Genomic DNA, 24,487 nt, shown 5'->3' on the forward strand with positions numbered 1-24,487 from the left:
TACCAAGTACACTGCCATCCAGTGGACAGCCGCATGCACATGAATTAGACAAGCTGTCCGTATTACTTAGCACACTCTTGTTATCATTGCAGTATTTGTAGATTTGGTGGAGTCCAAAACATGTATTTTAAACACTGTGTTATAATTCAATGTCTTAAATAAAAATGTGCAAGAGCACCAACATAAACTAGAATAAGTATTATTAGACAGAATATATATTTTTATTTATGCAAAAATATTGACAAACAAATACGATTAGAGGGTTATTTGCACTTTTTATTTACATTTACATTGATGGGTGTTTGCTGTAAGCCTCTCATTTGGCAGTGATTGGCCCATTTCAACCCACTCATAGTCATCTTTAGGCCTGAAGGTAACACCAGTGGAATCTGTTGCCCAAATATTTTAGATTTTATAAAAATAAATCTATTTAAAACTCAATCAAAAGTGGCCTAAGCAGAACATGTATCTGCCAGATAGCCACTGTGGTCGCCAGATTTTATTTAGCTCTACTTTGTAGTCAGTAGTGCCACAGTAGTTGTAGCTCTACTACTATCAGAGCTGTGGTAGGAGTTAAGGATTGCTGCTTCAGGTGCAGGGTTCAAAGTCTAAGCTTTAGTGTTCTTTATACAGTGTGTCAGACACTATCAATTTTGAAGTACTGGAACAAAATATAATTACAAACAACTCCAAGAACAGCTTTTTGCAGAGATGTGCTGAGATGAGATGCCTGTGACAATTAAAAACAAAAGAACAATGTTTTCATGAAGGATTGCACTGATGTGGATAGAGGAGCTGCAAAATTTGATATTTAGATATCTAGATAATCATGTAATTACAATGAAAAACATATAGCATTACACACAGCTGTGACAGAGCTTTATGAGAGGGTGTGGAATGGGTGTGGTTTGACGCAGTCACATGACTGTGCATGAATAAAGTGCACAAGAACCAACCCTTTCCACAAAAGACAAACAGACCTTGTCCAGTCTGGTGCTCACTACAAGTATCAAAAAGAACATGAGATGTTAAGCTGCCATAATAATCATTAATTAATATTTCCAAGACACCAAAATGGGCAGTAATAATATCCAAACCTGTAAACTTTTTTATATCTTTCACATTGACATATCATGGGGCAGAGTGCAGTTTGCATTACAATTAAAGAATACACCAATGTCATTACGATATGCTCCAGACACAAATTGTCAGACATAAATCAAATGAAAAAAATGAAGTCTCTGGTTAGACTGGTTTAGCTGAACCCAAAGAGCTGCAAAGCTGTGTGGGCTTAGGAACAAAATTTTAATTAGCTGATTACTTTATGTTGAACACACATCACTACCGATTATTTCAAATCTCTTTAGTTCATTATTAGAATAAAGAAAAATACATTATACTATTCATATCATACTTGTAGTATGTAAAAACATATTAATGTATGTAAAGGATACTTGCACATCACCCATTTGGTATATATTTTTTCTGTGTGTAGAATATTTGTAAATCTATTTTAACTAGATATTGGTCAAGTATAATAAACTAGGTTTACCAGACCAAACTGTGACTGATAAAAATGTATTTGGGTCAGTGATGTGACGCAGGCATTTTTGAGTCCAGAAGCTACTACTTTTCTAGTTATTAATATATAAAGTTTTAAATGTATTTGTTTTATACACTTTAATTGTACCAATACTCATTTGGAAGAAGAGACCAAATTTGAAAGACTATTACAGGTTTAAAGTCTTAAAATATCAAACGGTGAAAGGGATCACACATAGAATCAGAACATTTGCTTGCAAAAATTATAAAAACTGCCAAAATCATAATCTTTTCTCTGTGCCATAATTGTAGAAGCCTTGGCATGAACATATAAAATTATGTTCAAAATAAATACAAAAGAACTACTTTTAATGTATTAAATGTTGTCCCCAAAAGCCTATTTTATCTATGTAATTTGGTAAAATTAAGTTAAAGGGTCATTTTGAACAATAATCTGAAATCTTTCCTCAGGTATAATGTAATGACATCACTCTGAGGACTCTGCAGGACTCTGAAATGGCAACAAGATTCAGATTTGCCCTCTTAGTTTTTGCTGGTGAAGCCTTTGTCACAAAAAGTACAAATGTCACAATTTTTCATGTAATTTGGTGCAACATTCAAAATGTGTTTAAAACTGTTATACTATATAGTACTGATGTATTTGTTTCTCTTTGATGGATTAAGTATATACCAGTTTAGAATGAAAGTGTATGAAAAATGTCATTCGGTAACACAAAATGTGTCATTCAATGAAACGGAAACGGTCATTTGGTGAATCTAAGCCCTTAATTGCCACTATATTAAAGGACTGCTTTTAAATTTAAATGTAAAATAATCACAGAAATAAAGGAAAATAGGTTTGGTAGCTTAATTAGTCAATTATTCAAAATGCACTTGGAAAATAAATATATTAAAGGCAGATAGAGTTAGATAGTTGTTAGTGTGATTTGGGTGAGTTTTTATTAAGTCAATTTCAAAACAGGCCATTTAAAAAAAATTCAGTTGAACCGTTATTCCGTAACAGCCGATGTCATGATGTGAATCTCTGATTCACATCATGACATTTACTGTGAAATGTGTCCGAAAAAATTAGTTTTGACACTGTAAATATATATTTTTTACATAGGAACTTAAATTTCAGGGGGTAAAGTGCTAATATGCTGAGGTTTTATTCAATTTTGAAGTGTTTTACTCTTTTTATGAAAAAAATAATAATAAATTGATACCAGAGTTGCCATATTAGGGCAAATTGGGAAATTCTTCAAAATTAAGGGAAAAAAAAAAAAAAAAAAAAACTAATAAAAGTTAATATAAATATAATTAATTTTTAACAATATGTCCATTGCACCGAATGACGTATTTTAAGATGTCCCTGGATTTAAATGCAGAAAATTATAATTTTTTTCTCAGTTTTTTTTTCAAGGGGCATATACTAAATGAAAAAATATAGACTTAAATATACCAGAAAATCTACACATTTTGTATGCCATTATATTTTCATTTTTTGAGCATTTGAAAACTGCAAAACATCACTGACCCATTTATAAAAAAGGAAACCAAACTATAAAAGGCAACTGAATAATAAAAATTAAATAATAATCAACGGTTTTAAAGTGTACCCAGGATTCGTCTAAGCAGCAGAAGGATAAAAGTATATTTAGAGGAATAAAACCTGCTCCCAGGATAGGACCGGTTTAGAGGCTTTCAGGGTTAAACTTTTAGGGTCTGAAATAAACCTGATTCTTGCGAAATTGAACAAACTTAAAGTTTCAAGGTTAGTGTGGATTGTTCCTATGTGCATTTACAAAGACAAACTAATAATGTTTGATCAAGGACAAAACTCAACAGAGCAATCAAGGAGAACAATTAATTAAAAATATAACATGTACCTGAGTTAGAAACCTCTCAACAGTGGTTATAGATTTAAAAAACAAAAAAACATAAAGCAAACATGAAAGGCTCGGCTACTACCATGTCGAACATTGAGTTACACTGATATTGTGATCAGGAGTTTAGAAAAAAATGAGGATAACAGTGACGAAATATAACGCCGGTCCAGCAGCAACTCTAATTCACCAAAGCTGTGGCAAGAAATCTGTCCTACCTCGCTTATTTTACACTTCACACCATTAAAAAAATATAATCTATGTTTCAAGCAAAAAATAGATTTTTAAAACTTTTTATTTCTTGCTATGGATAATGCCATCTTGGAATGCTTCTTACTAAAACATTGGTGAATGAGAGCTCGTTCGGAGGTAGGCGTGGCCCATATGGCTCTGAGGCGAAGGCTCTACGGAGCATGGAGGGGCTGAGATGATTCAAGGCATAAAATGATTTGGACATGAGAAAAATTAAATCAGGAAATACTACACTGCTAAATGTTTAGTCCTCTGCCCGTCCCCTCACACTGTAGACATGGAAACAAGAGTATTTCTTCATTTGGTAACTCTAAAAGCTGAGATCTTTGTTTTTTGCATCCCAGTTTCTATCAATAAATGACCATATAATTTCCTGGTTTTGTTTTTCTCAAAGCCAAATGCGAATAAAACGTCTGTTCATCCATGGACTGGAGTAATGCATGGACAGTTTAGTGCAGCAGAGAGCTTCAGTGACGCTCTGGCTCGTGCAGCAGCTGCTGGAGGACACTCAGCAGGTGTTTGAGGCCATAGATGTAGCCCTGGTCATGAGCGTCACTGGGGAACACATGAGCAAAGTCAATCATGCGCACCTCCACAGTGGGACCTGCTCCAGGCTCTGCCCTTCCCGTCCTCACCACCTCCTGCCCAGCGGCCTCCTGATTGTGGTTGGGCTGCTTCTCCTTACACTGCCGCTGGCAAAGACTCTTGTGGTTGGTGCAGATGGTGTCCAGGCTGTAGTCCCAGGACATGGGCTCCTGGATGTTGTTATTATTGTATTCTGCAGTGTGCTCATCCTTCCGTGCCTCGTCTGGGGCAGGGGTCTTGTCCTGAAGAGGGTTGTGGGGTGGTGCAGAGGGGGGCTGACCCTCATACACAAACAGCAGTGAACTGGCATAGAAGCACAGCTGCTGTTGGGACTCAAACCAGCGCAGGATTTGCTGCACTTTTGCAATACTTGTTGACACAGCATCCTTTCTCAGGGCAACTCCATTAAAAAAGAATTTGGCCAAACCTGGGAACAGAGAGTGATGTTCCTAGTTGAATACAACACATTTTTGATTAGCAATGACAAGATGTGCCAGGCAAAGAATGAAGATGGCATCATTTGTCACTGTCTAAATAATACAGTTGTCATTTTTTTAACATAATGATAGGATCCCATATTTTAGCAACAAAAAATAAATAAATTTTGGAATCACTGTTCAGAGTTTGACCATGCACTATTTACTCTAGTTCACGGATTGATGAGTGTGTATAGTGAGTGTGCTGATGTTGTGTACTTTTGTGTGATTGTTGCTGTACTTTCCTTTGTCCTGTAGATGATTTTACATCAACCTGCCGAGGGACTGAAGATGGAAATTAGCCACGTTGGCTATAATCTTTACATATTTACATTTTTAATGTTCATTAATATGTACTGTCCCTTTACAAATAAATAAAATAAGAAGAAATAAGATGAACTATACTATAACATACTATAACACTACTACTATATATACTATATATTATAACATACCCTCTTTAAGAGTGTCCTTCAACAGCTTCCGTCCGTAGTGTTGATCATATGAGTCGAAAGAGTCACTGGACACATTATAGACCTGAAACAGCATTACAGTTTATGCATCAGGAAAAATGTAAGTACATGATGACTTTCTGCAGTTCTGTTATCCATGTGTTTCAGAATGACAAAAATAATGTGACTGAAATTTATGACTATATTAACAACCATATGAGGTATTTTTTTTATATATTTCATTTGGGATGCAGTTATATGATGATCTCTTTATGTAAAACCTTGTAAAATGTGCATTTGCACATTTTTGTGAAGTGCGGGGGTGTCATTAGGCCTATCGTATTTCCTGCATCCAAACAAACAACACAGATTGGTACAAAACATCCTTGATTTGCCTCTTGCACGCAAGTTTTAGACAGGCATCAGGAAGTATCCCATCTTATCTAAATTTGCAATGGCACCACCACACTAAACCTCGAGAACAGTTAGGAGTAGTCCTCTCTGAGTCAGAGTGGAAGCAATGTATAAGTATATACTATTAAATGTTGGTGCAAAACTATACTTTAACCTTCGTGTCGGTTGAATAATATGACTCTTAAAGCTGAAATACTACTTGAATCAACTCAAAAGATATTTTAGCATTCAATTGTCAAAGCTCAAATCATATATTTTAAAAAGCCAGGATGGAACAGTAATGCATAGTATGCACACTTAACAGTCTGAATGACCTGCTGCTGTTTCAAGTATTTTCATTCTTTCTTTGCACAGGATCTCAAAAACATGTTGTAACTTTACACCATGTGTAGTTACACATTTACTTTTTGAGGATTTCTGAAAGGTGTGGAGTGAACTGTGATGTTTATAAGAGAGATCAGTGTTCCTGGTCAAACTGGACGATTGTTCAAGGAGTGAACGCCGTGTTAATCTAGAGGGAGTGGTCTGACCCCTCACCGACACTTCTATCATGGGAATTACTACATTTCTCTGTTCCCCAGTAAAACAAAAGCAGAGCAGTTGCATCAGGTCAAATGAACAACCCGTGTGCTGTGCTCCTTACCCTCATGCCCAGGAGCAGAAAGCCGATCTCCTCCATCAGAGGGTACTTTCGTATCTGCTGTTCTCGCTTCTCCTGTGAGGCAAAAGGGTCATAGCTGCGTTGGCCTAACTTAACATCCATAATGCACGGCTTATGAAAGAGCCGCGTCACATCTTCCAGTTTCAGGTAAAGGTCTGCAGCACAAGAAACCATTTATGAGTTAACACTGAAAGCTACAAATGATTTGCTCTACTAAATGTAAAATTCAGTTTCATGCAATTAAGGCCAAAACAGCAACTGGTATCACTGTCTTTGAACTCGTACCACTCGGGTTGTCGGGAGAGGCCCAGGTGCCATAGTATTTTGGAAGGTAGTTCCGGAGCTCCAGGAGACAGGGGTCACAGCAGTCATCTGCATACACCTGTGAAAAACAGATGTTAAATCTAACCCATAAACTCCATCACATTCCTTGGATCTTCATACTACAGCTTTACGTTACTGAAATGTTTTCAGAAGTGAAAGTAGTGTTGTCATGACACTCAAATTTCAAACTATTTTAATACTTAGATATCACAGTGATAATTACAAATACTCTTTCTTTGGACATTAGAATGTGATTTTCAATATTTGTATTAGTAGTAGTAGTAGTATCAGATTTGTTTATACTTTTGACAACCCTATTATCAATTAAAGCAGATTTACTATACAAAAGAATAATATAAAAGCTGCAGATAAGTTACAGAGATGCATGTTGTATATTATTTATTTAAGCAGTTTTTCACCAAACAGTATTTCAGTATCATTATGTAGTCTATGTGTCTGGTGGCATGGATAAATTATCATTGTGGGACATGCTGCTGCCCTCATCAGTGCACTGTCTTTGTGTGACTCTATACAAATGAATTCTTACCAGAACACAGAAGCAGAATGAACAGGAATGTATGCTTTAAGCATTTTTTTTTATGCAGCTGTTTTGGTTTTCTAACGCTAAATTCTCACATCCACTCACCAGGGTGTAAAGCCTGTCACACAGCAGGATTATAGAGGATAAAAACAGTGTGCTCAGTGTGAACTTTAGTTCCAGACAAAAGGGGGACTACAGTTGCCTTCTGCATTGTGGGACTAAGTCTGAACTGTATGCTTTCTGTGCCTTCTTCAGTGAACTGTCTATTGATAAATAAAGCCTTGTATAGGAAGGGTTGGTAGGCAGGTTTTGGTACCATGCTGTAAAAGTGCATCTCTCTTGGACCTCTGGGTGGAGGCTGGAGCTGCTTCAGAACTGTTCCATCTGGATGCTGCAATATACCTGCAACAAGACCAAAAATGACAAATTAAAAAAAAAATAAAATAAAAAGGCACACAGCATCAGGTGCAATTTACTAAAATATCAATATTATCATATCATCATTAAATTATATTGTACTGAGGTTTAATTTTTGTCAATATCATCCATTCCTAATTAAGTATGCATCCTAGTCAATATAACTTGCCGAGAATTTGGGTGCAAATCTTGCACATTTGAGAAAAGGTTATGATCTAATATTATATATGACTCTTATCTGTAACACTTTTTTATGGTCAAGAAAACAGGGACATAAAAATCTGAATGGTGCTCAAACCCAACTCATCTTAAATAGAAAGAAATGAGCACAGGATTCAACAGAATGCAGATAAGAGAGGAAGAGAAACTGGTTGAGCAGGATTAAGAGCTGGTTCCACACTGGCGCCTGAACATTTGAAGATATTCTGAATGCTTATGCACTGGTTCAGGCATTTCTAACATCCCTCACACTGTGACAGAACTAATGTATGTTCTTTCACAAACACAGGAATAAATTACTCATTTATGACCAGCCTTAGAGAATCATTAGACTTTATGATTCTGGTGGCGTGTATGGTCAAGGGTAATTAAAATGGTGTTCTGTGAAACTGTATGTTTGACAAGTTATACATAGGATTATATTTATCAAGAGGAGAATGTAATTTTTAACATAAATTTCATTATTTAAATGTTAACCTGAGGAGAGCCTATTGGAGTTAGACAGTGTATAGGCAGAGCTATAGCTCAATAGGACACTGGCTTCATCACGGACTGTGTGCAATGACTCATCTGAGATTGTACTTTAACAGACTGGGTAGATAACTACTGAGAACAATCCCCCAGTGCTAACAACACGCGCACGTACACGTACACACGCGGACTCACACCTGCAAGTGCCAAGGGACAAGCAAGAAAAAACAATCCCTTCAGTGAAACAAACCTTGCTTAACAAAGTCGTTACTCACCCACTTTATCCACTCCGTACTTGTGTCCCGCGACCTGGTGGGATAGAGGCACGCAGCCGTTGAGATGAGCAGGGCTCTGGTGCCGCTGTGCACCTCTGTCATGTGCCGATTCAACGCCACTCACCCTGGAAGCCCCTGTGACCCCACCGGCAGCAGGACCCGGGCTCAGCTCTAGTCTGCCCAGGGCTATAGAGGACTCCATTAGACAGTTTAGCTTAAAAACTGGATTTTGCAACAAATAAAGTCCGAGACAGCGACTTCACGATAAACCTAGTCCTGTTAAAATTACATCGGCTCGCATGCTGTTATTACGCATGAACACGAGTTCACCAATGGCTCTGGGTGGGCGCTGGAGCCTACATGGGTGCTGTGAAGCACCCTATGAGAGTGATCGGTAATTACGCCCACTGACAGCATCCACACACGGCGAGCAGAGCAGGAAGCACACCGGAGGCTGGCCACACTCCCGGGGCGCGAATCAGCAGTGACAGTCATGTCTTCAGCGGCAGCATAAATACATCGTGGCCACATCCCACTTTGCTCCTACGAGTGCTCACGGCCCATTGCGTCACAATATCCGCTCAAAGCTGCCAAACAAACCCAGAGAGTGAGATTGGTCAGTGGACTTAAAAACTGGTGTGGACTGTCTTTGTAAATGCTAACATTTAGCATATCTGGGTAAGGACAAAACGCCAACAACCTGTATCACCTGCTAGCCAGTTACAGCTCGACTCCGTCCTTAATAATCCTTCACTGACACTGATATAAATCCATGCTGCCGCCCCGGGGCCCAAAACCAGTTCCAGCCACCAGCAAACACCCTGTTGGAGCCGAAAAGCCACACATTCCAGTTCGCCTCGCGGACAGGATAGCTGCGTAACAACCCTTTGCTGCCTCACGAGTTCTGGGTAAACAACTCCCACAGACCGATTATTTCCCCCGAGATGAGGCCTGTTTAAACGCAGTTAACCCGCGCAGAGTAGGAGGTGCTGGAGAGGTGCTGAGCGCCCCATCTCACATCTGTGGATCCAAGGCACACTTGTACGTGCTACTGCTACTCTTCTGTGGAGCGGTGTATCGAGTGCACGAGCTGACCACTAGCGCCTCCTGCTGGCCCACACTTGTGACTCACTCTTCTATTCGTTTAGCGCTTACAGACAAAATAAAAGGACCAGTGATACCGCCTACCCAGTATCAGTGCTCAAACATGTGCATGACTATATAACTACATTCCCTACAACTTCAACTTCAACTACAAATCCCTTACCAGACGCTCAATATTCTTGCACGATTCGATAGTAAATAACGGGCAAGCGGAAGCGGAAACGTGCCTTCCCATCATGCTTTGACAGAGAAGTCAAGGCGCCTTTTGCAGCCCACCTTCCATAAACTATTAGCATAGGGGTATTTCAATCTGAAGGTGTAATACTGGGCTTTGTAAGACGGTGGGTTTGCTTGATAAAACAGTTAAATTCTGTTGGTCATTATGGCGCTGTCCAGTCTTGTATCTGCAGCTGCTAGCCTTTGGACTAAATGCTTCAGTGTTTACTCCTGCACAACTACTGTTGCGAGGTAAGACGACCACCAGAGCCCCCCTCCCTCTGGCTCTGAGGCACTTCATGTTTGTTCTTTTATTTCAGATTCTTTTACTTTACCAGGGTGTTTTGTAGGGCTGGGTATCATTAAGAAGTTGCCGATACGATACATACCTCGATACACAGGCCACGATACGATACATATCTCGATACAGTGCACTTTCGATTCGATATGATATATTTCAAATCGATTCGATACAGTTCAATAAAAATAAAGTCTAAATCGTGGCTGTGATACTAAAAGTCTTTGTTAAATCACTTCTTGTGCAAAGTTCATATGAAACACAAACATTTTAATCATCAAAACAGTAAAAATGTCAAATGTGTCGCATAAATGAGTTTCCTTTCACTCCACAAGCAACAAAACTGTAGCTGTAACAAAATAATTTAGTAAAACACACGTAAAAATACTCTTGCTGATATATCGATACAGTAGCCCACGATATCGATACTGTATCATCACATTAAACGATACGATATATCGATATTCCGATATTTTTGCGCACCCCTAGTGTTTTGAAGTATTGATTCATTTATAATTCTTTTAAGTATGGTTCTCAAACACATTGTATCGATTAAGAGAAATGCATGTTGGCTAAAGCTGGTATTTGTTTTTGCTCATGCCAAGGGTCCAAACGGACCTTTTAGGAATAGTTGTGGTTGTTCTATTGTATGCAAGATTTCTCTGTAGTGTTTTATCACAACTCAACTCTCCCCTGCCCTTCTAATCCTGTGTTGTTCTTGGGTAGGACCACCGGGTTTCTCCCCACCTCCTCCATCTGCGTGAAGTGGCTCAGTAATGTGGCCAGTGGACCTCCAAAACGACCTCTAAATGCATACATGCGATATGTTTTGCAGCAGCAGCCCATCATGGTCAGACTACACCCAGGTAAACAACTGACAACTGCAAATGAACTGTGACTCTATAAACTGTAAGGATCAATGTTTGTTTTCAGAGATCAAATCTGTGGACATCATTAGGAAAATTGCTCAACAGTGGAGAACACTGAGCCCCGAACAAAAAAAAGTAAATTGTCAGCTAATAAGTCACACATAGTTATTATTAATTACTTCCTCTGGCAGAGTTTGAGGAATATAACCTAAATCCTTGATGCCCCACAGCCTTTTGAAGAGGCTTCTGTCAAAGCCAGAGAGCAGTTTAAAGTGGACTTCCAGCGCTACATGGCTCAGCTGACTCCAGCACAGGAGAAACAGCACGCTTTGGACAGGAAACAAAGACTCGCAAAACGGAAGGCCATTCGCAAGAAACGGGTAACATTCACACACGCCTGTCACAATAACATACTCTGAAGTTTGATATATATATATATATATATATATATATATATATATATATATCTGAAGAAAAATATAGACAACACACAATAATACTGCAACAATTTTTTGCCACCCACACAATAACAGTAGAGCTGGATTATCCCCAAAAACTGTTCTAAATCACAAGAAATCATGGGGTACAATAAATGCATAGAAGTTACTTATTCAAACACTACAATTTCAAAATTTTATTGTCAAACAGAAAAACACAATGAAGTTTTTCATTAGTAGAAAGAAAAAATATCCACAATAAAGGCTGAGTCCCAAAAATTATTGTAATCGTATGATTGTAATCATCTATTGAACTTCAAAGTATTAATTGTCATGACAGGCCTACTCACAAACGTGAAAAGCACAATATGATGAAGATCTGCAGCTTTTTGAGATTATATAATCTCATCAAGGACAAAGACATAAAATATTATCTTCCCTGACTGACTTGACCATCCGTAAGGGGAGGAAAGTTGGAAGGAAGTTGTTTTGTTTTGTAATATTGTTATCTACCCAGGGTGCTGCCACTTTCACATAACTGAACCTTGGGAACCTCTGATTACTGAGGGTTTTGTGTCTCACAGGAATTGACTTCTCTCGGAAAACCAAAGCGTCCCCGGTCTCCAGTTAACATATACATCTCGGAGCACTATGAAGAGGCCAGAGGAGCCACCACACAGGTGAGCTCTTGGATACACTGTGATGGGATAGCACAGCTTGTCCCATGTCCTTCAAAATGATAAACTCTGCTTGTTCTGTTCTGCTTAAATTCTAGGCAAAGATGAAGTCACTGATGCAAGACTGGAGAAATCTGTTTAGCCACCAGAAGCAGGTAGGACCCAAGTCTTGCCTTTGTATAGAGCTCTTTTATATGACATGTACTTACGCAATGTCTACTTCATCATAGGTCTACAAACAGTTGGCTGAAGATGACAAAATCCGCTACAAAAATGAAATGAAATCATGGGAAGAACACATGGTGGAAATAGGACGAGCCGATTTGCTCCGTGTGCAAATTCCATCCAGAGGGAACAGAAAAACTGCAACCAAAGCCAAGAAAAAAGTTGTAAAAAGGGCAATGGGAAAAGCCAAAACAACTGAAAAGAAGGCAACAAGCAGCACCACCACAAAAGCAGCTAAAACCTCCAAAAAGACATAATATGTGACCCATAAAACAAAAACTTGTTAGATTTCTTTGATAAAATCCTGAAAAGATGACTGAGTCTGTTGTCATGCTATGACTTTTATCTAGTGCTTGCAAAGGTAACTGGATCTTCTTTGCTAAAGTTAACCATTCAGTTCTGACTGAGGTAGGGCTGAATGAGCTTTGAAATGTATTCTTATTCATATTAATTTTCAATTCAGTGTACTTTTTTATCAGTGTAAAAGAGCACACTGAAATAATGGCTAAACGGAACACAACTTGCATTTCAGAACGTGTTTGATGAGGTTTAAACTCTAAAGTTGGCAGCTTGAATAAGACCCCATGGAGTATTTTATTTCCATTCAATATGATTCATCTACTGAGACCCATAATTTCATGCCCTTTGTTGACCAGCGTTAACCACTGTTTTCTGTTTTTTTGTTCAGGCAATTGATATCCTAAGCCATTCTTTATGATCATGGACAGTTGTTATTTCAAAATCATTGCAAAAGCTGCTGTGTCTCCAAGTGGTACTTTTGGTAGACGCTATAGTCATAGCTCATTATGACATAATTATGATTAAGAAGTGACTTGTGCCCTAGAAGAATGTAAAGTGTAAGAAAAGCATTTTCATTATGCAATAAAGTTCAGCATACATATTTTTACAAAACAATCATTTTATTTCTACTAATTCACCAATGTTTACCAATGTACCATTGTTAAACAAAACAAATATTTTAAAGTCATACATAATTATAATGCTTATAATCAATAAAAAATATTTAACAAAGATAACCATGAAGAATAGCTGGCCTTATGGGATCCCCAAAATACGCTATCAACAGTCTAGTACAGTGAAATAACAATTCTGTACTTTTCTGGGAAAATAGTATCTAACATTTTTAAATGCATGATGATATACCTTCTAATTACCCCCATAAACCACTAGAAATATCAAAGCCTTTTAGATACAACAATGTTATAAAAATGTGTATACTTCTGCCTAATTCAAAAGATGGGATTGAATGGCATCGACCAGTGCCTTTGTAATGCCAAGGCAATGTAATATTTAGCTGCCATTTGTTTTAAAAAATGTTTTTTTAGGAGGATTTGGTCTCAGATTGGTCAAGCAAAGTCTGAAAAACAGGAGACAAAACAAGCTTGTGACTGACATTTCCCAGGACCATCATGTCTCCAGAGCGGCCCTCAGACAAACGCACGGACACGAGCTGCTGCAACACAAATGATCAAGGTGAGAATAAATATATCAGTATGATAGACATGGTGTTAAGAGGCACTGTGGTACCTGCAGGAATGAAAAGGCACCCCCCTCAGTCACATCCATACTGATGTCTCCCAGCTTCAGCACCACTTTTCCTGATTTTCGAAGCTGGAGTTTACCCAGAAGGCCCTCAGAAAAACTGGACAGCACTGGTTCCTGAAGGCAACACAGACCACCATGAAGAGCAGCTGTGATGGTATTGATGCAGTGATTGGAAGAAAATGTTTCTTCATGGGTTTTTGTTTTGCGTTTGCTGGCAAAGTCCAACTATGAGAGGTTTGGAAAACATACAGATTTGCTTGTTATGTGTTAAATAGCTATTTGGCTCCGGGCTGTTACTTTCAAATATTTTCATGTTCTAATATTTGATACTTGAGTGTGTTTATTGTGTGGTTGGCAATTCAACAGATCCTCTTTTAAATTATGTAGTCTCACAAGTATATAAGAGACGGTATTCTTCCTTCTCTTAAAAAGCCAGACTCTAATGACATAAATCTTACTTGTGTTTGCAGGCTTGTCCCTGCCTTTCCCTGTGGCAGGCTGTCTCTTTTAGCTGGCTTTGAGAGTCCATAACTGGCAGTGTCTGGGGGCCTTGGTCCTACAGTTTTAACAGGCATACAATCTGGAAGCTGCATAAAAAAGAGTTCATCTCTGCCAGACACATGCAAATCACTGAAGAGCTCCACCAGAGACGGCTGCTTTGCCTGACACACCTCCACGTTTCGACCTTGTATGCCTTGAGCTGCAAAGGACCAAAGTAACAGGTATGTTCCAATAGGAATACAATAATGCATACAAGATGAGACATGGAGTGGGGTACTCAGTATAGTCTTACCTGTGACACTCTGAGTGTGTTTTAAGGGAAGCTGAATGGGCTTAAGTTTGGAGCTGTTCCTCAGAGTAGGATCATCTATAAACTGTAAAAATCACAGGTACAACGCCATCAATTTACATAAGGGCTTTAATTTAATGCACAATATAGTTTTGTTTCGTTTGTATAAATTAAAGTTGGAAAAATGCATACATCATCTCTGTACAGCTTGCTCAGCACAGCATGACTGTCCTCCTCTGGCTCCCGCTTGAGCTGGTCACACAGGGGACTGCTGGACTCGTGCAGAGTTGTGCCTCGGCCTGGACAAACATCACATTGTCAGAGTTTACAGGAACACAGGACTGAGCACAGGGATAGAGGGCTGAACACAGAGGTAGTCTGAACCTGTTCTCCGTGTGCAGGCCGCTGGGCCCTGCTCAAAGATGGAGTGAGACTGAATGATCCGAGGCTTCTCTCTCTTTACTACTCTCCGCTCTTTTCTCTTCTCCTCTCTATCCAGTCTTTGTTTTGGAGATGTGGTCATCTGTACTTTTAGTCTGTAAAATCGCCAGCAGTGATCAATACATAGGATAAGATACTGGGAACTGAAATGTGTAATACCTGAATATATAATTAATTACTTACTCATCTTTGCTCTTTCTAACCACATGTACATTCGGTTCAAATGTTCTCTGAAAATGAAAATGAAGTATTATTGCAGCTCGGTTGCTTGTAAATACGCAATGGGGTATCCACAACCCTTACCCGAGGTTTTTTGGGTGCTCCTACTAGGGTCATATCCCTGGTTCGCAGGGACGCCAGCCTCGCAGGACCTCCAGAAGAGCAGGGTGCGCTCCTGAAGAGCCCAGGGGAGAGCGCTCTGTTGCCGGAGGAGAGGTCGAGCATCTTGTCAGACTGGGATGTGCCGGCTGAGTCAGTCATTCTGATAGCCTTTAAATGTCGTTCACTCATCCCCTGCCACCGTAGAAAAAAAGGAACATTATTCTGTAACAGTGTTTTGCTCAACGCTTAACAACTGACCCGCCTCCATTTTAACTTAGCATTAGCCAAGAATACAGCTTCAGGAAAGAAAACGGGTTTGTTTTGCGTGCCATATACGTTTAGTGCACGGCAAAAATATTTGTGACTACCTACGGTTATTAATATTTCAGCTTGGTGCGGGTGTTAAATAGTTGTAGTTGCATATTAAGGTGATTAGATAGTAATAGCGCGACATCCTTTTGATGCAGGGTAAACAAAACATACCAGGCCTTCCACAGTTCAGTCAGACGAGCAGACGAGGGACGAGCAGACGCGCCCAGGCTGGTCCATCGTTGGTCGAGGTCGGTTGGAACCAGGTTTTAACCGGGACATGGTTTTGGTCCTATGCACCTAGGTGGTGGTCGACGTAGACAACAAACGACACAGGCTTAGCGCTTTAACCTGCATGCTCTTGCATGCAGACGCCAGGGGGCGCAATGTGCAAACACACGGCATCCATCTTTATATACTTACTTTTCACTATGGAATTTTTTATTACTTTGCCTGGAATTAAAATATGAAATACAATACATTGTTTTCAAGGCCCTCAGATGGACTGCTTGCCTACCATGTGCCCCAGCCCTGTGGGAATGAATCAATGGTTTGACTGTAAAGCAATTATCAGTCAAAGGCCTTGAAGCTTTTAAGGCCTTTGACTGACACACCTCTCAAAGTTTATTTGATTTTTCTTTTTTTTTTTTTTTTTTTGTCAGTAGATGGCAGATGTGAAACCTGTTCCTCCTCCCCCCACTTTTCCCTTTATTCAGGCTCACTTGTGCTCTCTGGTCTTCTGTGAGGCAGACTATGGCACACTAGCAGTTTGCAGTAAGGCAGACAGCATGTAGTGGTGTTATGTGAGTATACAACAGGGCTGGGTCGGCCATTCTAATTACAAATGGTAGCTTTAATATGCCGACTGAGCTAAATTATGTTGTAATACAATTTAAAATCAAAAATTAGGACATAAGTGTGGTCATTTTAGGGACTGTGTGCATTTTGCTGATCACTGTGGAGAGGCTGTTCACTTTCTTCTCTGCTATGGAGGTGTTACTTCACCTGCACCTTCTCTTTAGTACAAGGTATACATCACAACATTAATAAAAAATATACCCCTGCCAAACCAAAGCCCTCAATACAAGATGTGCTATTCAGCAGTTTGTTTTATGACAGAGATTAGATTAGCATAGACTTCTTACTGCCTCTGTCACCATTAAACGATTTAACTCTCTAAACATGAATTATAAGGTAAAGAATAACACGTTTCTGTTCATGCATAATTTTTCACTTTTATTTATGTCTCTTAAAATCTGAAGAGGGTTAGACAGAAATATACAACAATATAACACAGATACACATAGATATGAATAATTATTTCACAGTCCTAAATATAATTACACCCGAAGACATTGGAGTGAATGCAAATTATTGAATCTCAGTTTGAACCTGAGGTCAGTCTTTGGTCCTTTTCCAGATGAGATATGTGGCAGTTATGATGAAGATGAGTGCAAAAAGACCGATGGCTGCTGAGAGGCCTGTCACCAGTGTCCTGTGTACCCCACCTGCATATGCACAAAAAAAGCACAAGATTAAAAGATCTTAAGAGCGGGCACTTCTATGTCATAACATCATTTAACAACCTACTCTCCTGATCATGGATGTGAATTTGTGTTACAATAACATACTATTATTATCCCCTGTGGGATCTTCAGAAAGCAGCATGGCTTTGGTCTTCTCCAGGCGTCCATCATTGACCTCCGGTTGTATCCCGAGAAGGTGGCACATGAGTGGGTACACGTCTACCAGGTCAAAAGGCTCCACCAGAAGGTTCTTGTGGAAGTCTGGGCCCACTGCTCTGAAGAAAGCCTTCATGTCCAAGATCTCATTGTCAAAGCCATGGTCCCCTTTGTTGTTTTGCAACGGTAACAGCTGTGTGGAAACATGGGAAGGAATTAACATATCCAAGCATATCAGCTTGTCAAAACTGTTGTGCTTTCAAAAAGTTTTTCTAATCTTCTAAAGGAAACAAAATAAAATGGTGAGCTTGTGAAATACTGAAGTAGTAGTAGTAGCCAGTAAGGGCACCTTCACACATTCTCCTGCTTTATATCCAGGTTAGTCCTGGTGTAGACTTGGTTTGGTCCTGTTCATCCTGGTTTGTCAGGATGTAGTCCAGGTTTATTTTGATGAGTTCCAAGTATGAACAATATATACCTAGATACTGGCTTTTTGATCCTGTAACATTTGAGTCAGTAGCAACGTATTCTAAACATTACATTTCTACATTACATAAACTAGAGATAGGTATTATGATGCTATAAAATAAAAACGTAACCTGCCACTATCGTTATACGTCTACTCAACCTGCTGATCATCCTTCATTATGCTCTGAGTAAGTAACAGGTGTGATTAAGCCTATCTCAGTAAAGTGTGAACTCTACTCTATTGTCACACCTTAAACAGTGGCCTGGCATAATTTACCATGTTTAGACTTACCCCATTGATGACATATCCTGCGTCTGAGATCAGAATGAGTGGCAAGAGGCGTGGGTGGCTGCTGTAGTGAAGTCTGGCTGGGACATCATGCTTCTTATAAACCTGTAAATGTGGGTGACTGTCCTTCAGAGCTTTGTATACTATCTCCAGCTTCCCCTCCTTAGGCAGCAACATTCCCAAAGCTCCATAGTCTAAGAGCTGGAACTGTATGTCCCGAAAACTGAAGTTTGGGATCTTGGACAGAAGGATTTGCTGGATTTGCTTACCTTTCAGTACATTGGTCATGCCATGGTCTGCAGTCATGATCATGTTCATTCTTTCTGTCAACCCAAGCTGCTGCTGCCTCTCTCGGATGTAGCCCACTGTTCTGTCAACCTGTTTGATCATTTCCTTCACCTGTGGGGAATCTGGGCCATATTTATGTCCAGTTAAATCCGGTTCCCCAAAGTACAATGTGACAAAGTCCAAGTCCTGCTTCTGGAACCAGTCAACAAGGACTTTATCGATGTTGATTCTCCATTCGGTCTCATTTGCGTGATTGTACAGAGGCGGTTCGATCTGCCGCAGCATTGCAGTCTCTCCTTGGTAAGTTGCAGCTGTCCCAGGGAAATGTAGAGACCCAGTTTTAAGGCCCTGTTAAAATACAAGAACAAGAACCATCAGCAATATGCACTCTTTCTCCACTTAGAAAATATAGTTGAGGTACAGAAAATGAAGACAATTCTCTGCGTTAAATGAAGCTGACTGCCCCTCCTCAGATGGCAACATTTCATCTTTGTGTTTCAAAGCTAATGATTTGAACTTTAATTGACAACCCAAATAACTCTCCAAACATTGTAGGTATAATATTTAATGTTGAGGTATAGTTTGCATATCTGCGCCTAACCTGTCTCTGTGCCGTTATCCAGATAGGCAGGCTGCCATTGTCCCAATACGAGTCAACAAACTGGGCTTCGTAGTACTGCTTCTTCTCTTGAGTGGTGGTGTTGAACCACATGTTGTGAATCACTCCATGGTTCTCAACATAACATCCTGTAAATACAAGAGCACATCAACAACACTTACTTGCTGTAGTTTTTACATGAACAGAAAGACTCCATTAAAGATATATGTCTCTAGTCTTAGTGTAGACTTTGTGCTGTTCAAAGCTCAACTAGAGCAGGCTTGGTCTTTACTGATCGATGTTCAGTTAATTCAGTTTCTGCTTTTTGAGTGAGTGGAAGCTATAAACTGTAAAGAATAAATAATGTTGATAATATTATGTTCAGTATTGGGGAAAACAATAAGAAACCACTGACAGCTTACACAAGTGCTCTAATTAAAAAGCTATTGACTACATCAAATGGCTGAACACTGGGAAGCATTGGACAAATTTAAATAGCAGCACAAAACTAATTTTTACTTAATTTCTATTAAATTATGTATGTTATAAATGTATATTTTTGAGCTTCTGAATCAATCTATTGTAAGCTGTATGCATGTACCTGTGAGCATGCTGAAATGGGCAGGGCTGGTGATGGTGAGGTATGGCGGGGTCACATATTGGGCCTTCACTCCGTCTTGGACCATTTTATCCAGGTTTGGGGTGTCCACCTCGCGGTCATAGTCCCAGCGAAAACCATCAAATGAGATGAGCAATAACTTGTTCCTCCCAGAGCTCGCTGAGTATTGTGTGGGTGCAGTGGCGCAGAGGGAGCTGCCCAAGAGCACAAGCCCCCATATTAACATCTTCATTTGTCCAGCGTGCTCCAACAAGTGCACTAAAACCAATGCATTCAATTCTCTGACTTCACCCTTATCATTAAGCTCTTATCTGTCACACGCTCAAGGTTTCCAGTTTTGTTACAGTATCTTGAGAAGCTGATTGCCTTTGGACAGGCTGTATTCTCTTTCCGCCCCTCTCAAACCTGGAACACCATCCCAGTGATTATACGTGAGTTGCCTATAATCACCGACTTCTCTGATCAACTTAAATCATGGCTATTGGACAATCAGCTGTGTCCACACAACTGAAATGCCAAGGACTGCAATCATATTTTATATAGAACTGTAAATAGATGCTTAGCTGTTAATGCTGTGCATGTGTAAGTAATGAGAGTACATGTTTGACCTGCACCTTTTAATACTAATGTCATATGAGTGTGTTTTACAGTGTATGACTGAGAGATGCATGTGGGAATAGGTATTGTCATGTTTTATGAATTGCATGAATTGGGTTATGTGGCTAGCATGGGACTAAGGATGGAAATTAGCTTTGGCTAAGTATATGTTTGTCTTTTGCATTATATTATCTTTGAATATGTATTGTCCCTTTAACAAATCCATATAAATACAAATTCATAAAACGAGAAAAATAGGAAAAAGTAGCAGAAAATAGTAGGCTAGAAATACAGTACATTTCTCTAGATCTTACTTTTGAAAACCCAAAATCTAGTTCATATCTGTATGTATTAAATCTCCACTCATGCCAAGCCTCTATGAACCTGTTGCTTGACTGAACTTTGTTTCCCCCCCTTCAGTAGCACTATGTTTTCTCATACTTTATTATAAGCTATTATAAATCTATCAGTACTATCTTCAGTGTTCCAGCAATTAATAATGTACTACACCAGCTCTTCAAAAACACTTGTTCTGCACTTTTATTATTTTTTCAGCAGTATATACAAGTAAAATTATATGTATCATCATTGTGTTTTTCTTCAGAATAGTTCAAAACATCAAAAACATTAAGACAATACTTCTGATAGTATTTTGAGATAAACAACTGAAAGCTTTTCTTTACTATTACCTTATGACTATTAACTGACTGTTCATGACAATATGGCTGTTCCTAAGCAGAAATTTGACCCACCTCTTTTCCTGACTAGATGCTGTTGATTGTTCACTGCCGAGCTTTGTCCCTAGTGTGGTTTTATACTTGGTAATAGACAATGTTGGGAAGGTTACTTTTAAAATGTATTCCTTTACAGATTACAGATTACATAGCCCAAAATGTAGTTTGTAACATAATCCATTAAATTACTTAAAGTGAGTAACGTAATCTGAATACTTTGGATTACTTGATTTGCTGTAGAGAAGCAAAGACTAGGATATCTTCACATAAGTCTGCTAAAAGACAATAAAAAAGCCCAGTCTTTACTTAACCATATTAAAAATATTATTGATAGAAGAGAAGGAGGAGACATGGTTTAGTCCTGTTAAATCCTGTTTTAGACCTGGTTTAGTCTTGGTTTAGTCCTGGTTTAGTTCTGGTTTAGACCTGGTTTATTCCTGGGTTTAGACCTGGTTTTAGACCTGGTTTAGAACTGGTTTGGACCTGGGTTTAGACCTGGTTTTAGACCTGGGTTTAGACCTGGTTTTAGATCTGGTTTAGACCTGGTTTTAGTCCTGGTTTAGACCTGGTTTAGACCTAGTTTAGTGTCCGGTAATGAGTGGAAATACCGAAGAGAAAAAAAAAAGGGAATACCCCAAAATGTGAAAACAGGAAAATACTGCCGTGTAATTCATTTATTTCAACAAAGTAACTGTAATCCAATTACCACTCACTGAAACAGTAACTGTAACTGAATACAGTTACTCATAATTTGTACTCTGATTATGTAACTCCAGTACATTGTTCCTTTTATAAGTATCATTTTGAGTACTTTCACCACCTAAAAAATATTATATTTTGTTATAAATTGTTAATTTCTCATCAATCCTGTGTATAGGAAATAACAGTGGAAGGTCTTCACATTTATGCATCTTGCTCAAGATCAATTTGTCCTGTCAGAATTTACCCTTAACTCAAACCTAAAGGTGTTACTATGACAACTATGCTTGTGTTTGATTAGTGTCTGTGTGGATAGGAACAGCAGGTGTTGCCTCTAGTTCCTCCTGGTCATCAACAGTCTCCTCCATCTCCCCACCACCTTGCAGATCTCTGTTCTCATCCTCTGTCAACACCTCATCGTAATGTAGCGTGTCCTTCTTTATAGTTTTTACACTCATCTCCGTAGACACTGAAGGAGCTGTGCGTTTGGTTTTGATGCAGAGAAAGTTTCCCAGAGCCAGGAGTAAGGCAGAGAGTGTGACCTCAGCTCCAGCTAGTAGAAAAGCGTGCATGTACTGGTGAGTGGCATCCAACAGACGACCTGCAATACATAGAGGACTAAACTTTATAATGCTCTACAATGTCCCCTACAGTATATGTCTGGCTATCTGCCCCACCATTCAGTTACCCGCTTTTTCCATGCTTGCCAGTCTCATAAATCTGTTAAAGTGGGGCTAAGCACCTAAACTCCATTCACAGTCACATTTCAAGTTGAGCTGCTAAACTGGGCACTGGTTGGAGATCTAAAGAGGAGAGTGAGGTGGTAAAGGGGCAGGGTCTGGAGGCATAAGGAACAGTGTGATTGGTTGGACAGACAAAAACACTTGAAACCAAACCCCTGCAGCGAGGTGTTTATAATGAGCTGTAATCAGGAGAGAGGTGAGTGCCTCTTGAAAATGTATTGGCCATTAGAAGCACACCGACTTTAGGCAGTTTTAGACACGGATATGAAAAGTAAGCATGGAATTGACTAGGAACAGTAGATAATGAAGACAACATGGACAGAGTTAAGTAGCAAAAAAAGATGATTCAGTGTTTAATCAATCATTAACTTTTATGTCTTTTGCCTTATATGCAGGGTAAAGATTGTTATAAGGTGACCACCAAAAATTATAGAAAAGTTGTTGAATGTGGTGGTAGGACATGCAGGGATGTAATGGGGCAATCATAATCATAGTATCTGCAATAAGGCCAGAATTATGATTTTTACTAATGCATAGAGAGATTGGAATGGCATTCAAAAAAAAGTCTGAATTTTATAGTGACAAAGAAGTATATTATCATGTTTTCACTTTTGATAATTCATGTATGGGAAAAGGGACAGGGACCTAAATGTCCGGATAACCAAAGAGCTACTGATGGTCACCCCAAACCCTATGGCTCAATACAGTTCTTACCTGCTCCAGGTGGTCCCACCAGCACCGCCATGGCCTCCATGAGCAACACCAGCCCAATGGCACTGGAGAACTTCTCTGTCCCGACCAGAGCCATGAGAACCTCGAACTGCAGAGCCCCCACCATCCCATAGGAGATGCCAAAGAAGATACAGAACAGCACCAGGCCAGTGTATGTGTTGGCCTACAGACAAGAAAAGAGACAGTAATATTTATCCACTATCTAAAAAAATACAGGTATATTTAATTGTATTATTTTATGATCAAACTGTTAATTGCATGCTTGGGTCATTTTAAATTAAAAAGCTAATCCTCTGCCTGTAAAAGCATGTGGCTTAAAACAGACTTTAAAATTTGGAGGAAGAAATCTGTATTTTTTTTGTTAAATGGCACTAGTCTTCTTTATGTTATGTTTAATAAGACCTCATCAAATCAAAAATTGTGATTGATCAATATGAGGTAAAAAATCTACTACTACTACTTTCATAGTTCTCTTTTACCATTCTAATGAGGAATTTCAATGACATTTGTGAGACATGAATGACTTGAATGTTACCTGAGAGCATATGAGGTCAGTGCACCCATTGAAGATCATGGAGAAGCTGAAGAGGTACACACAGCGTGGTCGCACGGACTTCATCCCCGCTACAAGCCCACAGATGGGTCGAGCAAACATGTCCACCAGGCCAAGGATGGTTAGCAGCAGAGCAGATTTGGTGTCCTCATAGTTCAGACTTTTAGCATAGTTTACCACAAAGACTGGTGGCACGAACAGACCCAGCACCATGGTGGAAGCTGCCACAGTGTAGATGATGAATCCTCTGTCTTTAAATACGGTGAAGTCCAGTAGTTTTTTTTGTGGTTGGATCTTCTCTGTCTCCAGCTCCATCTTTTTCTTTGGGGGCAGTAGAGGCCTCATGAGGGCTCCACAGGCACAACAGTTGAGCAGCAGTCCCCCCAGGATTAGAAAGCCCCCCCTCCAGCCATATTGGTGCTGGAAGAACTGTCCCAAAGGAGATAGACAGCACAGGGCTACTGGGCTGCCCGCCGCTGCTAGGCCATTTGCCAGAGGACGTTTTTCACTAAAGTAGAGGTTGAGCATTATGAGAGAGGGTTGGAAGTTCAGAGCCAGACCCAGTCCTGAGGGTGCAAGTATGGAAAACAGAAAAAGATCAATGGCAGAGATCCGAATATTAAATGCATTGGGCACAAATTATGAAATAGTTTGTTGCAACATCTTTGCTAAAGACTTACACAAATGTGTTTAAAGGTTGTATAGAGGATTTTCCAA

At 39.4% G+C, this 24,487-nt stretch overlaps 4 protein-coding genes across 7 annotated transcripts; 1 reads left to right on the forward strand and 3 right to left on the reverse strand.

Moving 5' to 3' along the window:
- Positions 1–199: 199 nt before the first annotated feature.
- On the reverse strand, positions 200–9,781 carry ipmkb (inositol polyphosphate multikinase b). Of its 2 annotated transcripts, none has more exons than XM_020918180.2 (7): positions 9,225–9,781; positions 8,516–9,102; positions 7,450–7,535; positions 6,554–6,650; positions 6,251–6,423; positions 5,197–5,278; positions 200–4,692 (listed from the first exon to the last, which is right to left on the reverse strand). In XM_020918180.2, the coding sequence occupies exons 2-7, from the start codon at positions 8,715–8,717 to the stop codon at positions 4,148–4,150; spliced, it is 1,185 nt and encodes a 394-aa protein (XP_020773839.1). In that variant the 5' UTR covers positions 8,718–9,102; positions 9,225–9,781; the 3' UTR covers positions 200–4,147. The 2 variants fall into 2 exon arrangements, with proteins under 2 accessions (XP_020773839.1, XP_020773838.1); XM_020918179.2 differs by having other exon boundaries at positions 9,216–9,781.
- A 55-nt stretch (positions 9,782–9,836) lies between these two features.
- tfam (transcription factor A, mitochondrial) lies at positions 9,837–13,240 on the forward strand. The gene is made up of 7 exons (XM_020918246.2): positions 9,837–10,087; positions 10,860–10,999; positions 11,067–11,137; positions 11,233–11,382; positions 12,024–12,119; positions 12,215–12,271; positions 12,347–13,240. The coding sequence occupies exons 1-7, from the start codon at positions 10,002–10,004 to the stop codon at positions 12,596–12,598; spliced, it is 852 nt and encodes a 283-aa protein (XP_020773905.1). The 5' UTR covers positions 9,837–10,001; the 3' UTR covers positions 12,599–13,240.
- A 2-nt stretch (positions 13,241–13,242) lies between these two features.
- zgc:171971 (uncharacterized protein LOC569690 homolog) lies at positions 13,243–16,140 on the reverse strand. Of its 3 annotated transcripts, none has more exons than XM_020918307.2 (9): positions 15,943–16,140; positions 15,442–15,651; positions 15,322–15,368; positions 15,082–15,233; positions 14,890–14,996; positions 14,701–14,782; positions 14,366–14,607; positions 13,890–14,021; positions 13,243–13,815 (listed from the first exon to the last, which is right to left on the reverse strand). In XM_020918307.2, the coding sequence occupies exons 2-9, from the start codon at positions 15,646–15,648 to the stop codon at positions 13,684–13,686; spliced, it is 1,101 nt and encodes a 366-aa protein (XP_020773966.1). In that variant the 5' UTR covers positions 15,649–15,651; positions 15,943–16,140; the 3' UTR covers positions 13,243–13,683. The 3 variants fall into 3 exon arrangements, with proteins under 3 accessions (XP_020773966.1, XP_055005872.1, XP_055005871.1); XM_055149897.1 differs by having other exon boundaries at positions 13,243–13,812; positions 13,890–14,132; XM_055149896.1 differs by having other exon boundaries at positions 13,890–14,132.
- Positions 16,141–17,119: 979 nt separating this feature from the next.
- On the reverse strand, positions 17,120–23,891 carry LOC110154383 (ectonucleotide pyrophosphatase/phosphodiesterase family member 7-like). Its single transcript, XM_020918374.2, has 7 exons — positions 23,753–23,891; positions 23,200–23,380; positions 19,695–19,906; positions 19,097–19,242; positions 18,211–18,843; positions 17,400–17,643; positions 17,120–17,276 (listed from the first exon to the last, which is right to left on the reverse strand). The coding sequence occupies exons 1-7, from the start codon at positions 23,760–23,762 to the stop codon at positions 17,167–17,169; spliced, it is 1,536 nt and encodes a 511-aa protein (XP_020774033.2). The 5' UTR covers positions 23,763–23,891; the 3' UTR covers positions 17,120–17,166.
- Between the last annotated feature and the right edge of the window lie 596 nt (positions 23,892–24,487).

The sequence above is a fragment of the Boleophthalmus pectinirostris genome, unplaced genomic scaffold (assembly GCF_026225935.1).
Source record: "Boleophthalmus pectinirostris isolate CB_2022bp ecotype Guang Dong unplaced genomic scaffold, ASM2622593v1 HiC_scaffold_14, whole genome shotgun sequence".
NCBI classification, from domain to species: domain Eukaryota; kingdom Metazoa; phylum Chordata; class Actinopteri; order Gobiiformes; family Gobiidae; genus Boleophthalmus; species Boleophthalmus pectinirostris.

Bases quoted from the DNA above. Each gene is read 5' to 3' on its own strand.
- ipmkb (XM_020918180.2), bottom strand. From the start codon at position 8,717: ATGGAGTCCTCTATAGCCCTGGGCAGACTAGAGCTGAGCCCGGGTCCT. The intron at 7,536-8,515 runs GTGAGTAACGAC...GTCTTGTTGCAG, and splicing joins GTACGGAGTGGATAAAGTGG to GTATATTGCAGCATCCAGAT. The intron at 6,651-7,449 runs GTACCAAAACCT...TGTTTTTCACAG, and splicing joins AGATGCACTTTTACAGCATG to GTGTATGCAGATGACTGCTG.
- tfam (XM_020918246.2), top strand. From the start codon at position 10,002: ATGGCGCTGTCCAGTCTTGTATCTGCAGCTGCTAGCCTTTGGACTAAA. The intron at 10,088-10,859 runs GTAAGACGACCA...GTTCTTGGGTAG, and splicing joins TGCACAACTACTGTTGCGAG to GACCACCGGGTTTCTCCCCA. The intron at 11,383-12,023 runs GTAACATTCACA...TGTGTCTCACAG, and splicing joins AGGCCATTCGCAAGAAACGG to GAATTGACTTCTCTCGGAAA.
- zgc:171971 (XM_055149896.1), bottom strand. From the start codon at position 15,648: ATGAGTGAACGACATTTAAAGGCTATCAGAATGACTGACTCAGCCGGC. The intron at 14,783-14,889 runs GTATGCATTTTT...TGATTTTTACAG, and splicing joins GCAAGCTGTACAGAGATGAT to TTTATAGATGATCCTACTCT. The intron at 14,608-14,700 runs GTAAGACTATAC...GGTCCTTTGCAG, and splicing joins ACACACTCAGAGTGTCACAG to CTCAAGGCATACAAGGTCGA.
- LOC110154383 (XM_020918374.2), bottom strand. The intron at 19,907-23,199 runs GTAAGAACTGTA...GCTCTTGGGCAG, and splicing joins GGTGGGACCACCTGGAGCAG to CTCCCTCTGCGCCACTGCAC. The intron at 19,243-19,694 runs GTACATGCATAC...TTGTATTTACAG, and splicing joins CCATTTCAGCATGCTCACAG to GATGTTATGTTGAGAACCAT.